At 37.8% G+C, this 18,792-nt stretch overlaps 1 protein-coding gene across 2 annotated transcripts in view; it reads left to right on the forward strand.

Annotated features, from left to right (window-relative positions):
- Positions 1-18,792, forward strand: part of Reep5 (receptor accessory protein 5) — a 66,211-nt gene that overhangs the window by 16,443 nt on the left and 30,976 nt on the right. For both annotated transcript variants that reach the window (XM_076856912.1, XM_076856913.2), the window contains exon 3: positions 8,111-8,249. In XM_076856912.1, the coding sequence (XP_076713027.1) occupies positions 8,111-8,249 (139 nt within the window). The remainder of the gene's footprint in view (positions 1-8,110; positions 8,250-18,792) is intronic.

The raw sequence follows: 18,792 nt of genomic DNA on the forward strand, positions 1-18,792 counted from the left end.
TAGAGCGCTTGCCTCACATGTGTAAGACACTGGGTTCGATTCTCAGTACCGCATATAAATAAATGAATAAAATAAAGGCCCATCAACTACTAAATTGGTAAGTATTTTTTAAAGTAGATTATTATTATTTTTTTTTAATATTTATTTGTTTTTAGTTCTTGGCGGACACAACATCTTTTGTTTGTATGTGGTGCTGAGGATCGAACCCGGGCCGCACGCATACCAGGCAAGCGCGCTACCGCTTGAGCTATATCCCCAGCCCCATAGATTATTGTTTAAAGCAATTTTAGATTCATAGCAAAATTGAGCAGAAGGTACAAGGTTTCTCATGCCCCTTGCCCCCTTTGCATGGCCTCTCCTACTATCACCATCCCTACCAGATGTTTGCTCAGTTGATGAACTTGCATATTACTCAAGTCCTTAGGTGAATATTGGTAGCCCAGGACATCTGGACTCAACTTGTGTTTTCTTCACATATGTTTAATGCTATCCTTGCTTCTTGCCCCTGTCAGAAAATAGCAGCCAAGATGTGAACAAGCAGATGGTCAACAAAAGTAGAATCAGCTGGTACCAATTACTGGGGCCCAGTGGCTGGAAGAGGGTTGGCCAGTGAGTCATGGGCATATAAGTAATAATTCAGTACCAAAGAAAAGACTTTTTGCCAGTATATCTTTTTGTTTTTTTGATTTTTAAATTTTTTAGTTGAACATGGACACAGTACCTTTGTTTTACTTACTTATTTACTTTATGTGGTGCTGAGGATCAAACCCAGTGCCTCACATGTGCAAGGCAAGCACTCTGCCACTGAGCCACAACCTCAGCCCCTGCAAGTACATCTTTTAGGGTGGGCCTGAAAAAATGTTTTCACCAGCATTTGAATTTTTTTCAAACAGGATTTTTTTTTTTTCCAGCTCTTACTGTTATATCATTTGGGATTTGAAACATCTGAGATTTGGAGTATAATTAAAATCCATGGCTAATGCTCTAATCCCCTTTTAGCCTTATTAACTGATAATGAACCTTCTACCAGCTATACTTAGCTAGACGGACTAGAGTCTTCTTGTTTTTAATCTCTTACCTTCCTGTGATAATAATAAATTATTACCATGCTATAATTATTGCCTAATTTTTATGAAGAACAGAGATTTATTTATTTAAATTATTACCTATTAATAGAATAGTTACTAAGTGCTTACTTATGCCATTCAGTCTTTCTAAGTGCTTTACATGTATTAACTACTTTAATCTTCATTATCAGCACAATGAAGTTTATAATCCTACTTGACAGATGAGCAAGCTAAGGCTTAGAGAGATAGAACAGCTTGCCCAAGGTTAGTTATTTCTTTTTCTTTTTTTAAATTAAAAAAAAAATTTAAATTATTTACTCTTTTTTGTGTGGTTCTGGGAATTAAACCCAGGGGCGCTCTACCACTGAGCTAACCTCCCAACCCCTTTTAATTTTTATTTTGTGGCAGGGTTTGGCTAAATGCCCAGTCTGGCCTCAAACTTGCAATTCTCATGTCTCAGGCTCCTGAACATTTGAGGTCTATAGGTGCATGCCACTGCACCTGGCTCTTGAAGGCTTCCCCCACCCACACACCACTCGTGCCCCCTCAGTACTTGGAATGAACCTAGGGCTTCAAATATGCTAGGCAAGGGGGCTGGGGATGTGGCTCAAGCGGTAGCGCGCTTGCCTGGCATGCGTGCGGCCCGGGTTTGATCCTCAGCACCACATACAAACAAAGATGTTGTGTCTGCCGAAAACTAAAAAAAATAAATGTTGAAAGTTCTCTCTCTCTCTCTCTCCCTCTGTCTCTCTCTTTAAAAAAAAAAAAAAAAAATATGCTAGGCAAGTGTTCTACCATTGAGCCACATCCCCAGCCCTTGAAGACCTTTTTTTTCTTCTTTTTTTTTGTACTGGTTATTGAACCTAGTGGTGCTTGCTTTACCACCAAGTTACATCTCCAGCCCCTTTTTATTTTTTTGAGACAGGTCTTGCTAAGTTTCTGAGGCTGGCCTTGAACTTGGATCTTCTTGCCTCAGCCTCTCACTGGGATTGCAGGTATCTGTCACAGTGCCCAGCCTTTGAAGACCTTTAAAACTTTGAAACACAAGAGATTCTGTCTGACTGTTGTTAGAGAAGTTTGTTTGTAAGAAAATCACTAGTTGTTTCCTCAAGAGAGAAATTAAATGAAATTGTTTGATGTTCATTTAGTGTTTAACAAAGCCCTAAAGAGATCTAGTCTCATAGGAGGAAGTAGTTATAGAAAGTTTAGTGCCTTTTTTTTCTTCCTAAATATAAATCTCCCTTGCTCTTTCATTATTGAAAAAATAGTACATACTCATTGCTCAGACCTTTAAAAAAAAAAAGAAAAAGAAAGAAAAAGAAAAATTCCATCATCCTACCACCCAGGATTAACTTTGAAGTATATCTTTCTGAATACCTGATATATCCCTGAGATATCTCCAACTCAGTATTCTATTTTTTTTCCTTGATCTTTTTAAAAAAAATAGATGTTTTTTTTTAAAATATGTTTTAGTTGTCAGTGTACCTTTATTTATTTATATGTGGTGCTAAGAATCGAACCTAGTGTCTCTCACATGCTCAGCAAGCGCTCTACCACTGAGTTACAACCCCAGCCCCCATTCTTGATCTTTTGATCTTTCAACATAAACACATGTTTTGTGCTTTCACACAAAATTAGAATCTACTTTTTTTTTTAATATTTATTTATTTTTATGTGGTGCTGAGGATCAAACCCAGAGCCTCGCACGAGCTAGGCAAGGGCTCTGTTGCTGAGCCACAATCCCTAGAATCTACCTTTCTTTTAAAAAAATTTTAATGCATTATAGTTATACATAATAGTAGGGTTCATTTTGGCATTCATAAATGCATATAATGTAGTTTTCTCCATTTCCATGCCTAGTACTATCCACTTCCCTCTCCTCTTTCTCCCCTTTACCCCTGATCCCCTTCTACTGTCTTGGTTTTTATTTATTTACTTTTTAATTGATGCATTATGGTTATATATAAAATTGGAATGCATACATTCACCTAGTATGATTTGGTCAACTTTATTTCTTAGTTTTTTTCCCATTCCCTCCCCTCCTCCTTTCCCCTTGTACAGTGCACTGTTTCTGCTGGTCTGATCTTCCTTCTATTTTCATAAGATTCCCTTAAAAAAATTTTTTTTTAGTTGTAGATGGATACAATACTTTCATTTTATTTATTTATTTATTTATTATTTTTAGAGAGAATTTTTTAATATTTTTTTTAGTTTTCGGTGGACACAACATCTTTATTTTTATGTGGTGCTGAGGATCGAACCCAGGGCCTTGCACATGCTAGGTGAACACTCTACCGCTGAGCCACAACCCCAGTTCCCCCTTTTTTTTAATATTTATTTTTTAGTTGTAGTTGGACACAATATTTTATTTATTTATTTTATGTGGTGCTGAGGATAAGACCCAGGGCCTTGCACACACTAGTTGAGCATTCTATTGCTGAGCCACAACCCCAGCCCCAAGATTCTCTTTTTTTATTCCTTTTTTTCTATCTTCTGCATATGAAAGAAAATATTTGAGTCTGACTTTTTGGGTCTGGCTTATTTCACTTAGGATGATGTTCCCCAGTTCTATCCATTTATCATAATTTCATTCTTTATGGCTGAATAGAACTCCATTGTGGGGGCTGGGGATGTGGCTCAAGTGGTAGCGTGCTCGCCTGGCATGCACGAGGCATTGGGTTCAATCCTCAGCACCACATAAAAATTAAAAAAAAAATGTTGTGTCCACCAAAAACTAAAAAATAAATATTAAAAAAAATTATAAAAAAAGAACTCCATTGTGTATAAGAATCTACTTTTACACTCAACACTATATCTTGATCATCTTTCCCTGTTATCTTTTTTAAAGGCTTCAGAATATTTAAATAGTACATTGCCCATAAAATGTATAAATATATGGCCTCTATAATCTTTTAGTTTGATGAATTAGAATTTGATACCACTCTTTCTTTGAACTTGTTCATTCCTGAGATATCTCTAACTCAGTATTCTAAGATTCCTGATTCTGCTCCGTGAAATTTTAGACCTGCTAACCATTTCATAGAGAAGCAAAGCCCTGGTAAGTGGCTTAGGAAAGAGAAAAAGGAATCCGAAGCACTGAGCCTAGGTGTTCAGGCTTTGGGTCAGTGGTGAGAATATAACAGTAAGGGTCTGCAGAGAAAAATGGACTTGTAAACCATGGTGTTTGTCCAGAGAAGCAGTATGTGATGTCTAGCCCTGGAGTTCAGAGCTAAGGATCAGTGCCTGCCACTTGAGGATGATATGGCCCTAGAGAGAGGGGACCCATATAATGACAGTAGTCCAGGCCTGAGGAGAGCTTGGCTTCAGTCTGACAGCTGGCAGCTCCAGAACTCCTCTGAGGTTTAGCTAGGGACTGAAAGCCCTGGAGAGGTCGATGTTCCAGCAATGCAAGTATAGGGCTTTTAGATACAGTTTTTGTAAACAACATTTTTTTAAAAAAATATTTTTTAGTTGTTGATATACCTTTATTTTTTTATTTATTTATACCTAGTGCTGAGGATCGAGCTCAGTGCCTCACACATGCCAGGCAAGTGCTCTGCCAATGAGCCACAACCTCAGCCCCTTTGTTTAAATAAATGTTTTTATCTTGAATTCTTTCACAAATTTGACAATGTTCAGGTGAATGTTCTAGGTCATATTGGCTTATTTTAATTGTAGTAGAGACATTATTCAGTTTGCTTTGTACACATAGCTTTTCTCTCTCCACCTCTCACTCATTGTTGGAAAGGGGTAGCCTGCCTCCAGACTGAAGCCCATTCATCCATATGGGTCATTTAGATTTTCTTTCCTAGAAATGAGTAGGGTTGGTGCTGTTAAAATTGAAATTTGAGCTGATGGTTCTCAAGTTTTGTTCTGCATTGTTTGTTCTGATCACCTGCACAACTTTCTAAGAGCACAAGCCTGTTGGAGAACTTAGATCATTCACATCCACCTAGGAAACTTAGTAAAAATATATGAATCAGTATATGTATCAGGTAGTAGAATGTATTGTTGGAGAATCACCTCTGTCCTTCACTTGGACAAGGAAGTCTGTTCAGAATCTAGATAAATAAATAGCATTTGGGTAACTCCATTTTTAAGCTCTTTATTTCTTTTACCATGACTATGTTAGAGAACCTTAATCCTATTATGTGTGTGGTAAGGTAAGGTGATGTGATATGATTATTGAATCCAGGATTCACACAGGTAGGCAAGTCCCCCACCCCAGCCTAGCACCTCCCCTTGCTGCATCTCAGGTTCCCGAGTGGCTAGACTATCTTTTAGTGTCTTTCTTCTATTGGCTTATGATGTTAGGATACTGGAGATGCATTTTTAAAACAACTGTTTTGTTGCCTGTGCTTTTCCTTTGGCCTTCTGTTATATTGATTTGGTTCACATGTTACAAGCTACAAACCATGCTATAATCAGCTTTCTTAACTTCATTTAAGTTGATTTTTCTGCTTAAAGTGAATAAAGTGAAAAGTTGGTGTTTTTTTTTTTTTTTTGGTACCAGGGATTGAACCCAGGGGTGCTTAACCAATGAGCCACATTTAATTTTTTTTTAAGATTTTCAGATCATTTATTTCAGAAATACAATTCCACTGCCCCTTTTTTAAAGTGTGGCCCCTCCCACCACCAAATCACTGGAAGGTCTATTTCTGCCCCACTTACTCTATTAGTAAGAGAGTCTATTTTTCTAGCTCAATCCTAAATCATTAGTGTAGTATAAGAATTCTATTTCCAGGCAGTTTTAAAGCAGAACTATGTCCTTCCTTCTCATAATTGTGGTGTTCATATTTGAAAATCACTTTAATTGTTGAATAACAGCTGAAAAATAATTATGTTGGTAATTGTCTTTGTCACGTTTGTGAGGATTTGCAGTAAATACAATGTAGATTTTTTTTTTTTTCCTGTAAAACAGTTGCTAGATATTAGAGTACATTAATTAGCTGGGACCATTGTTAGCTAATGGAATGTCCTAATAATTTCTTTGTAGAAGATGTGAGCTGAGTTTGGGTGAGAGGCAAAAACTGGTTTGTTTCTCAGTAGGGAACAACATTTGGAGGACATCAGTTAGGATGTCTTGGGAAGCTCATTTTGGAAACCAGACACATAACTATATAAATTATAACAAGATACAGAATAGAGGTCTTCAAACACTGCTGGGCTAATCAGACATTTTTTCTAAGGAATACAATTAGGATCACATTCCAGAGTAGGCTGGGGATGGGCAACCTATAGATACAGAAATAATTTAAGGCCATGCTACAATGCAATGGGAAGAGATTTGTGTATTGCTGTATTGACTTTTGTGTATGTTGATGGACAAACCACAAAAAGTTCACTGGTTCAGGATGTCTGGAAGGTTTCCTGCTTCTCATCTGAGCAAACTAAAGAGGAAAGTATGGATAAACCCTTGTGAAAACTTTCTTATGGGATCTCAGAGACCCGATGGGTCGTCATGTACAGTAAGAATGTGAAAAGTCCCTTATATTTCTGAGTGCGAATAAGCAGCATTGGAATTGTCTTGGTTAACCAAGGCACATTTATTTTTTAAAATATCTTGAGGAGGAGTCTTGGTAAGTTGCTTAGGATCTTGCTAAATTGTTGAGGCTGGCCTTGAACCTGCCTCAGCCTCCCAAATTGCTGGGATTATAGGCATGCGCCACCATGTCTGCTTTTGCACAATCTCTAAGTTCAAAACAGCTCTTACTTCATCACTTCTGCCTCTTCATCCATTCCACATACCATTAGCAATCATCTCATTCAGATGTAATCTTTCCCCCTTAGGTTACTTTTTTAAAACACAACCATGTACACGGTCACATGCACACAGGCACATGCGCACACACAGCTGCTCCTAATTAACTTCACAAGCTCTTTCTTAGTGGATGACTCATCATGATTCAGCAGCCTGTCTTTGGGGAGCTGATTTTTGCAGAGTAGTCTTATGGTTTTTTTTAGTAGTTAATCTCTCTTAAAGGCTAAACAGAGTTCAGATTTCTTTCAATTTATGGTTTTAGTCCAGCTTAGTTATGATAAATGTACAGATATATGTTAGGATAGTATAAAATGTTGTGGAGCTTCAGGTTTAGAATATGGATATTCCTAGAACTGAAGGAAATTCTTGTGATTCACAAGTAAAAGAAAATTATTATTATTTTTTAAATTTTTCCATCCATCACTGAATTAATTTTGTCTAAGTGGAAATGTTATTAACTGACAAGGGGAGGAGAGTCCACAGCCTGTGGACCCAAGGAAGTCTGAACTAAATGGACACTGTGAGGGTGGTTTTCACCTATTTATTATGCAGTGTGCTGTGGACTTTGAACAGTGCCTAACCTGTGTTCCATGAGTTTGTTTATGAGAAACTCCTACGCCCCCATGATGTTATGTCAGCTATTAAAAGTGCATAAGGGGGCTGGGGTTGTAGTTCAGTGGTGGGGTGCTTGTCTAGCATATGTGAGTCACTGGGTTCAATCCTCAGCACCATGTAAAAATAAATAAGTAAGAATTGTAATGCATTCCACTGTCATGTATTTAAAAAAATAAAATCAACTAAAAAAAAAGAAAATGGCTTATGAAATATTAATTTAAAAAAATAGTAAAATAAAGGTATTGTGTCCATCTACAACTAAAATAAATATTTTTTTTTTAAGTGCAAAAGAACTTAATTACCATGAGATAATTCTTCCCGATATATCCTTGGTGGCAGGAGCCAACCTGGGAATGGGGTTGCTTTAGTAGCCTATCACTAGTAGTACATCTTAGGGCATGGTGGCAGCTCTAGCCGGCTGGATATGTGTGGGCAGCAACAGCTAGTGCTGATTTCTCTGGTAACCAAAAGACTGGGAACAAGTGGTGATAACAATTCTTCTGACTTCACATTGTCTTTATATTGTACTCTGGCAGTTGGTGCTGCAGTGCATACATACATTTGCCTGAGTTTCTCAGCGGTGCTGGAGAACAAGCTGTGAAAGTATATTTGTAAATGCTTCTCTGAGATCTTACTAAATGTTGTTTTCTCATGTATTACCTTTCAGAATGAAAGCCATAGAGAGTCCTAACAAGGATGATGATACCCAGTGGCTGACCTACTGGGTAGTGTATGGTGTGTTCAGCATTGCTGAATTCTTCTCTGATCTCTTCCTGTCATGGTTCCCCTTCTACTATATGCTTAAGGTATGTTAACTTCTAGATCTGTTTTCTTCCCTAAAGCTTCAGCCTAGGACCTGTAGATGAGGTATAGGAACAAATGCTTTAATGTTGGATATCTGTGGTTATGTCTCAGATTGTAAATAAGAAGATAAGATTCAGCGTCTGACTTTCTTTGGATACTGTCTTGGAAACAGCCAGAGCAGTAATTACAAAGGATGGAAATACTATAACCTAGCACAAGTATTGCTGTTGATTTGCTAAGATCCTGACTTCACGCAGTATTGTCTATGTTTAGTGTGGAAGCATTGTAGTTTTTAGCAGGTCATCAATTATTTATATTGGCAAGCAGGAGTCATTTATTTATGGAAGGAAAAATGCTTATTTTTTTATATAGGTTTGGAGAAAGAAGATATGCAGATGGCTGTTTGAGAAGGTCATTTTAATGAGGTGGGCAAGAGCAATAGTCAGGGGTTGGCCCTGCCAAACCTTGTGTGAGACATAGGACTAGCCTTAGTTACCAGCAGTTGGGGAATAGGGACATGAAGTCAAAACTTATTCCTGTGAGACTTCTGTGAACTCCTGACTTGCAGTAGAGGTGAGTGAAAGTGAAAAGGTTCACACTTTTAATAAGCAGAGTAGTCCTTCTTTCACTAAAAGATTCTTCAGTGAATCTTTAGGTGTCTTCCACAAGAAGAGGCTCTGCTTCCAGTTAGTAGATGTGATATGAACAGTGCTTCTGGTCCTCAGAGCCACAGTCACAAACCGAATAAGCAGGAGTGGTGGTATGTCTAGCCCTTAGGATTTCTGGGTTGTCTTCTTTTTATTAGTGTTAATTTTAATAAAAGCTACATATGACATAATTTAAAGGTTCAAATAGTTCTATAAGATTTTGAAGAAAAACACCATTTTTGCACCTTCCAATCACTATCATTTCATTTGTGGCAATTTGTCTCTAAAGAATATGCTTGGTTTAGTTACCTTTTATTATTTTATACATTAGCTGTTTGGGGTGGGGGTACTGGGAATTCAACTCAGGGATGCTTTACCACTAAGCTACATCCCCATCCCTTTTTAGTTTTTAATTTTGAGACAAAGTCTTACCATGTTAGAGGCTGGCCTGAAACTTGGGACTCCTGCCTCAGCCTCTTGAGTTGAGATTATAGGCGTGCACCACCACACCCAACTTTTAGTCTCATTTTATAGTCTCCCTCCCCATTATATTGACATTATCTTGATTTTTAATTCTCAGTAGGGGTGTGTGTGTATATCTGTTTTAAATCTATTTGTGCTTTCCTTCTTTCTGGGAGATTTCTCAATCTGACCTTCCAGTTTTCACATTTATTCCATGGATATACTATAACCATTCTGTAATTGATTCCATATATTCTGATTTTGGTTTCAGCAACTATATTTTTCAAACCTAATTATTTTTGCTTGGTTCTTTTTAGGGTTTTCTTGTTCTTATTTTATGTTGTTAATATTTTCTTTTGTTTCATTTAGTGTAGTTAAAAATCTATTTAAATTATTGGTTAGTTGTTGTATTTTGCTTCTAACAGAATCTGTAGTTGATTATATTGTTTTTCTTTTGAAATGGTTGTACTCATTAAAATACCATATTATCTTGGACTGCAAACTCATTTTCCTCCAGGGGTTTCAGGTGCTGTCAGGCACTGGAGGAAGGCCGCACCCAGTCGATGCTGGTCTTAGCTCTGGGTAAGGGGTAGGTGAGACCTGAGGTTAGGCATCAGAGGAACCAGTTACTGACTCTTTACCCACAAGGCAGCTCCTCAAGCCTAGGCTTTACCCTTTTTGCTGCCATCCTGAAGCAGCATTAGAGATGGTCCTGAATTGTAATTCACAGGTCCAGAAGCTGGAGTAGGAGGGGTGGCAAAGAAATGGTTTGTTAGTCTCTTCCTGTTTTCCTTAACACCTCACAAATCATCTATTCCTGAATACCTCAGAGTTAGAAAAGAGTATAGGAGATGTGTGTGTGTGTGTGTGTAATTTTTTAAATTTCAAGGTATGGAAGCCAGACAATGCAAAAATCACAAAGAGAAATATTTGATAAATTTGACTAAAATTTTAAAAAATTAAGTTTCTTTATGAAATGGGCAGCATAAATAAAATTAAAATAATGATACGTTAGGAGGATGTATTTACAACATTTACACCAAGTAAGGAACTAATACCCAGAGTATATAAAAATTTCTGCAAGTTAAGGGGCTGGAATATAGCTCAGTTGAAAGAGTGCTTGCCTAGTATGCACAAGGCCCTGGGTTCAAACCCCAGCACCACTAAAAAAAATTTTTGCAAATTAAAAAGAACGAATGATGGTTCTATATAGATATTTATATAAAGAAAAAATATGGGGCTGGGGATGTGGCTCCAGTGGTAGCGCGCTCGCCTGGCATGCGTGCGGCCCGGGTTCGATCCTCCGCACCACATACAAAGATGTTGTGTGCGCCAAAAACTAACTAAATAAATAAATATTTAAAAAAATATGACTTGCCAAGGGAACATGTAACTTGTGATCTGGGAAGTGATGTGACTTAAAATAGGGAAATCCCATATTTTGTTTATTAAATTGGCAGATTTTTTTTTTTTTTTTTTTTTTTTTGGTGCTGGCGTTTGAACCCAAGGCCTTGTGCATGTGAGATAAGAACTCTACCAACTGAACTATATCTCCAGCCCAAATTGGCACATTTTTTTTTTGAATTTTTAATATTTTTTAGTTTTCGGCGGACACAATATCTTTGTTTGTATGTGGTGCTGAGGATCAAACCCGGGCCACACACATGAGAGGCGAGCGTGCTACCGCTTGAGCCACATCCCCAGCCCCAATTGGCATATATTTTAAAGATTGAAAATACTTGGTATTGATGAATATGTAGGGAAATGGATATGGTTGTGTTATTGTGAAAGCCCGATTTTCTGCTGCTGTCTGAGAGAGCCAATAACTGGAGAGCCAGTGGTGGGAAAAGAAGTTTTTAGCAACAAGCTGGCATGTTGGAAGACAACCAGCTAGCTCCTGGGTTGTTCTTGTTGAATACCAAGACAAAGTTTATGTAGATCCTTTTGTAGGGATGTTGTCTCAGTCTCAGGCAGGCGGACACCAGAGTAGTTCATTATTTCTGAGGAATGAGGCAGCTCTAGAATGTGGGTTGTGAGTGAGTGAGGTGGTTCTGAGGTCACCGCGTCATCCTGGATCTGTGAATCCAAGACAATAAGGTTGTTTCAAGGTTTGCCACTTGAAGGTGTGCTCTCCGTCACAGCCAGTCTCTTGTACGACTACCTTTTTATTGGAATCATTACTGTAACCTGGGAAGAGGGAGTGTGCATGAAAGGGTAACTCTTTTAACTGTATCAACTGCTAGTCTAGTCGGCTAGTTGTGGAGCAGATGTGGAGCAGGATGCAGGGAGAAAACAGCGACGCTTACAAATTGAAAAGAAGGAAGAGAGGAAAAACACTTTAGCTCAGAGTGCAGCTTCAGTAATAGTGGTTCTGGTTAATAGGTAGTGGTACAAATTAGAATAGTTTTTTTTTTGTTGTTGTTTGTTTGTTTTTGGTATTGAACCCAGTGTACTTTATCATTGAGCTCCAGCACTTTTTAAAAAATTTTGAGACAGGGTCTCACTTAGTTGCTGAGGGTCTTGCTAAGTTGCTTGCGATCCTCCTTCCTCAGCCTCCCAAGTTGCTGGCATTATAAGCATGAGGTACCTCACCTGGCTTAGAGTGGCCTTTTTATGGAACCACTTGACAGTTTTTTAAAATGATACTTAATTCAATCCTAAGGAAATATTCACAGTGCATAATGGTTGCGCAGAGATATTAATTGCAGAAACTTGTTATAACTAAAAATTATGAACTGGTAAGTCTATCGATAGGTAAATAATTAATAGAATATCTGTACCGTTAAGTGGAATAATGTGGACTGAAATAGATCCATGTGTATAAATAAATAAATTTCTACATAATTCATTCATTATGAAAAATTATAAAACATTACATATAGTACAACACTGTTTTAAAAAGATAAGGTAAATAAAGTTTAAAAGATTAAATGAAAACATGATCTGTATAGAATGTGTTCATTTTTAATGACATTATCATAGAACACTTGATAAGAATTTCCTCTCAAAAGAAACAGAAGAAAATTGGTCTGTGGAAAGATTTAAGATTTCAAAGATTGCTGGATTTTTGTGTGTTTTTGTTTTTCAAAGATATTTAGCATTTGTAAAAATATTTTTGTAAACTGAGTGTGATGGCACATGCCTGTAATCTCAGCAGCTTTTGGAGGCTGAGGCAGGAGAATCTCAAGTTCAAAGCCAGCCTTAATAACTTGGTGAGGCTGTAAGCAACTGTCTCACCAAATGAAGAAGAAGGGCTGGAGATGTGGCTCAGTAGTTAAGTGCCTCTGAGTTTGAGTTTAATCCCTGATACCAAAAAAATATATATGTATTTATAATCTTTAATTTACATGTGGCATATTTTAAATTTAAGATAATTTTGAAGCCTTCAATAAGATCCATCTCATGGCATTAACCTCACAGTACAATTATCTAATGGAAAGAAACTTTTTTCCAATAACCTTTCTGCTTTCTGCAGCATCTAGGATCCTGTCTGCAAAACCACTTCCAGCAGCAGTATCTGACCTCAAGCTTCCAAATATGAGCAAGCACTACTTCTGGTCTGCTCCTGATCACCCTTACTAATGGAAACCACAGAGACAGGGACAAAGTCCAGAATAAGAGATTGTCACTAGAGGCCTATGGAGTAGCTCAGTAGCAGAGTGCTTTCCTAGCATTCACAAGGCCCTGGGTCCAATCTTTAGGACCCCCAACTCCCCAAAAGAGAGACAATCACTGAATCATCTATATCTACATTTAAAAAGTTGCTTTGTAGCAAATTTTCTTCCTTAATAGTAAAATGAATGTGCATCCATTAGTCTCCAGCTGCATGGCATTATGATGTCGATGAGAGTGAATTTACTGTATGTTCCAAATAGATAATATAGTTGAGATGATTAAAAATTGATGCTGGCAATCAAAATGTTTTCTTCCTGAGGTAATGGCATATTCTGAGTGGCTTCAGTGAACAGATTGAGAAAAAGCCTGAATTATAAAGTCTATAGTCGTTTTTGGACAATTTCACATTTTAAGAACTAGCATATACCTTATCTATGCCATGCAACAATTACCAGGTGAAAAAGAGATCTTCAAGTGAGGATGTTTAATATTTTATCTTTTGCAAAATTAATGTGTTTTTTTTTTTTTAATTTATAAAGCAGCCTTTATAAGATTGGGTGAAAATCAGAGGAACCAGTGGCTAGGCATAAAAGCTTGTTTGAAGAAACAGGCTAGAAACTGGATCATGCATGTCCCAAGCTTTGCTGTGATATTTGTCTTGAGGAGGGGTGTTGAAAATCCCCCACCATCACCACTGGTGCTGGGGATTGAATCCAAGGCCACTCTTCCACTAAGCTATATCTTCAGCCCTTTTTATTTTTTATTTTGAGACAGGGTCTTGAACTTGCAATCTTCCTGCCTCATCCTCCCAAGTTACTGGGATTACAGGGGTGTCCCACCATGCCCAGTGAAAAATAAATTTAAAGACCTCTTTTCTCTGATTAGGAAATTCATGTTTATTCCTTTATTCAGCAGATATTTATTTAGAACCCATATGTGCCAGATTCTGTTCCAAGTCTAGGGGACACTAGGTGACTAAAACAAAGTCCTTCTGCCATATTATTTCATTAAGGCAGGGCATGTTTTAGGGAAGAAAATAACATATAATCCTATCACTGTTAATATCTCAGGATAGTCCTTTTTTTTTTCTTTTAGTGTACAAGTGTATTGGTCTGGGTATGTAAGTTTATACTCAGAACATATATATTTGTCTTAACCACTTACATGTGATTGAGACCACATATGTGATTTTGTGTATCTCATTTTCAATTGACACAATATTAAAGAGTTTTTTCATGTTATTCAGTATTCTTTGATATAGCTCTGTAATCTATTATAGCTAATTTACCCATTTCCTTAATGAGAGTCATTTGTCTTGCTATTATAAATAATGTTGCAATAAATATCATTGTGCCTCATATTTACCCATTACCTCAATTTACCCATTTCTAGATTTATTTCTAGAAACAAGATTGGGTAACATGTTAGTCAGCTCTGTGTGCTATGACCGAAATACACAACAAGAACAACTTAGAGGAGGAGAATTTTATTTGGGGCTTACAGTTTCAGAGGTCTGGGTCCATAGATGGTTGATTTCATTGCTGTGGACCCAAGGTAAAGCAGCACATCATGGTGGAAATGTCCAGTGGGGAAAACTCTTCAGCTCATGGCAGGGTCAAGAAGCTGAGAGAGGCAGGGGAAGTGCCAGGGGGAAGAATAACCCTTCTAGGACATATCAGCAATGACCTGTCTCTTCCAGCCACACCCCATCTGCCCACAGTCACCAGTCTATTCAAATTAGGATGGACGAATTAGGCTACAGCTCTCATAGTTCAATCACTTTACCTCTGAACATTGCTGCATTAACACAGGAGTTTTGGGGGGATACCTCATATCCAAGTAAAGTCAGGAAGATTTTTTTTTAATATTTATTTTTTAGTTGTATTTGGACACAATACCTTTATTTATTTATTTTTATGTGGTGTTGAGGATTGAACCCAGGACCTCACATGTGCTAGGCGAGCGCTATATGGCTGAGCCGCAACCCCAGCCCAAACTCAGGAAGATTTAAGTCCTAATCCAGATAGTCACCCGTGCTATTCCTCCCACTGACAGTATAACATTTCTCATTTATTCTTTGTGAGGGGCCATACAGGGAAAATTTCCCCTTAACATTTTCTTTTTTAGTTTTTGTGCAGCTGAGCAATTTTTCCCCCTTGAGGTAGAATCTTGCTATGTTGCCTACGCTGACCTGGAATCTTTTTTTTTCCCCCCAATATTTTTTTAGTGGTCAAGTGGACCTTTATTTTATTTATATGTGGTGCTGAGAGTCGAACCCAGTACCCCATACTTGCTATGCAAGCACTGTTCCACTGAGCTACAACTCCACCCCTGGCCTGGAACACTTGAGCTCAATTGGTTTTCTTGCCTTAGCCTTCCGAGTAGCTAGGATTACAGACATGCAGCACCTCACTCATCTTGAGCAATTACTTTTAAATTTAACCTGTTGCTAGTCTTGTGACAACATTGCAAACGCTTTTTAAGACTTAGGTTTCTGATCAAGTCATTGCAAAATATTAGGAAATAAGTGTTGTAATATATATATATATATATATTTTTGTGTGTGTGTGTGTGTGTGTGTGTGTGAGACATGAACTCTCAGTTCTGACCAGGATAGTCCCTGCATGTGATAAGTATATCTCTATCTTGGATATATCTCTTCTGGAGGAAAACTGGATGGTGCTAGCATTGGAATCACAGACATAATTGTCTGGTGTATTGTACTTTGAGTTCATTGTGCAGTGCTGGTAGTCAAAAGGATCCAGTTAAAATCACATTTGCTCTTTGTCTGAGCTGCAGGCAAGAGTGGGCATGTGGTTGTCCTTGGGAGAATTGAAGGCTGGCATTCTGGGGAAGCTTGGTGAAAAGAACAGCCAGATCTGCGTGGGTGATTCTAATAAACTCAGGGTGTTCCTGGGCTGTAGAAGAGTTGTATAGATGAAGAAGAGGGAGTCATAAAAGCTGGCCTCTGAATATCACTTTGAGAGTTTTGTAGTAATTAACTTCATTTTTAATATGATTTAATTTGAGAACTGGAAAATGTTAAGGAGGTAGGTAGAGAGCAGTAATTATTTTACTGTCTCTAGAGAATAGCTAGAGGATACCAGAAAGTACTGAATTAAATCTGGAGTGTGGTCTACAAAGTAATCACAAAGGAGAGGTACAAAAATACAGATTCTTGACTCTGGTGATCTTGCTTTACTTCACTCAGAAAAGATAATCAGCCTTGATGGATTGCCGAAAGGTTGGCCTCTTCTACAGAGGTTGATAATGTTTCAGAGATATTCAACCATAGTTAAGAACTTTAAGACTTGGTACTAACTACTCCTCTCTAATATGCTTTCATCAATTTGTGACTTCCCTGAAACCCTATTGAAGAGAAATTTGACTCAAAAGAAAAAGACCCTGCCTCTCCTGATCCTTAAACCAGGGAGTCATTTTCACTTCACCTTGAAGCTGTGGTTATGATGTGGGCATTCCTGAAAATCTGACATTCTGTGTAGGAATACCATCCAGGAGCGTCTCTTCTGTTTTTGATGTGTCTTCTTGCTATTTTGCCTATGCTGGTCTTAAACTCCTGGGCTCAAGCAATCCTCTTGCCTTAACCTCTGGAGTAGCTGGAACCACAGGCTCATATCACTCTACCTGACTCCATTATTTTAATTGAGAAAAATTTAAATATATTACATGTCATCTAAAACACTCAACCAGTTTCCAGCATATTAATACAACACAGCAAAATATCTACCTACAAGTAGCAAATACTACATTACAATATTAGATGCTAAAAACAATTCCTATTTTTCAAATAATAAATATAGTTCATAAGAAACGATTGCTTGGTGTATAATATCGTGTAGCATATCCCCTTTGGCACTCTGCATGCACTTCTTTGGGGGGAGAGGGGTTTACAAGGGGCTGAACTCGGGGGCACTCAACCACTGAGCCCTATCACCAGCCCTATTTTGTATTTTATTTAGAGACAGAGTCTCACTGAGTTGCTTGGTGCTCTGCTTTTGCTGAGGTTGGCTTTGAATCTGTGATCCTCTTGCCTCAGCCTTCAAAGCTACTATGACTATAGGCATACGCCAGTGCACCCAGCTGCAAGCTCTTTTTCATGTTCACAAGAAATCCTAACATTCTGTCAAAAATACAACTCAGGACTTTCATTGCACACCATTTTGTTTAGTTATTGAGTTTTGCTTATGTATGTACTAGGGTTTTCTGTATAAGCACACAGGAAAACATTATATGAAGCTTGAACATTAAAAATGTAAAGGCTTCCACAGGGAAATGTTAACTGGAGAGATGGTCTGCAGCATCTGCTGTAATTAACCCAGCACTAAGCAGAGGAAAAAAAGCTATATATAGCCAGTGAAAAATGCAGTCACTTGTCTGGAGTGATAGCACATGCCTGTAATTCCAGGTATTCAGGAGACTGAGGCAAAAGGATTGCAGGTTCAAGGCCAGTAAGACCCTGTCTCAAAAAAAAAAAAAAAAATGCTGGGGGTGTAGCCCAGTGGTAGAGTGCTTGCCTAGCATATGTGAGGATGGGAGGGATGGGGGTGGCGGGGAAGTAGTCACTTAGTTCTCCATTTTGGATTAATGTAAATGTGTACTTCAGAAAAATAGTTTTTTCTGGCAGAATTCTTAAAATTCACTGAGATCTGCTAGGGATACTGGAGCAGAGTTGCTAGAAAAAACAGTGAAGGAACTACCCATGGCTTCATTGGAGTGGTTGGACCTTTAACAAAACAAAGTCCTAGTTTGGGGGCTGGGATTGTGGCTCAGTGGTGGAGCGCTTGCCTGATACGTATGAGGCACTGGGTTCAATTCTCAGCACCATGTATAAGTAAATGAATAAAATAAAGGTCTATCAACAACTAAAAAAATACTTAAAAAGAAAAAAGAAAGTCCTATTTTGCCATTGAATATGAGGGCGAATTGACATTTTTTCCTCATTTTTTATTGGTGCTTTATAATTATGCTGAATGGGATCATTAGTACATGCACACAATATAATAATATAATTCGGTCCATAACATTCCCAAATATTTCCCCTTTCCCTTTGCTCTTCCCCCCCCCCTGGTTCCTTTCCCCGATTCTACTGGTCTCCCTTCTATTTTCACACTTTTCCCCCACTTTTTCCTCTCTAGCTTCCACATATAAGAAAAAAACATGCAACCTTGACTTTCTGAGTTTGGCTTATTTTACTTATAGTGTCCTCTAGTTCCATCTATTTATCAGAAAATGATATTTTATTCTTCTTTATGGCTGAATAAAGCTCCAATGTTTATAAAAATGACATTTACTTCTTAATTTTATTCGTTCTTTTTAGATATACATGACAGAGTATTATTTATACAAACGTGGAGTATATCTTATTCTATTTAGGATCCCAGTCTTGTGTTTGTACAGGATGTGGAGATTCATTGTGGTTTATTCATAAACGTACATAGGAAAGTTTTGTCTGATTCATTCCACTCTTTCCTTTTCCTATCCCATTTCCCTTCCCTTCATTCTCCTTTTTCTAATCCAGTGAACTTCCATTCCTCCCACTCACTCTTGTTGTGTGTTAACATCCCCATATCAGAGAAAACATTCACTCATTGGTTTTTTTGGGATTGGCTTATTTCACTTATCATGATAGTCTCCAGATCCATTTCTTTATCCAGATATGTTGAAGTTTTGGCTATTGTGAATTGTGCTGCCATAAACATGGTATAGTATGCTGCCTTTAATTAATTAGAATAATTAATTAATTGGATAATTACCAAGGAGTAATATAGCTGTGTCATATGGTGGTTCCATTCCTAGTCTC

This window comes from Callospermophilus lateralis, chromosome 5 (assembly GCF_048772815.1).
Source record: "Callospermophilus lateralis isolate mCalLat2 chromosome 5, mCalLat2.hap1, whole genome shotgun sequence".
Classification (NCBI taxonomy): domain Eukaryota; kingdom Metazoa; phylum Chordata; class Mammalia; order Rodentia; family Sciuridae; genus Callospermophilus; species Callospermophilus lateralis.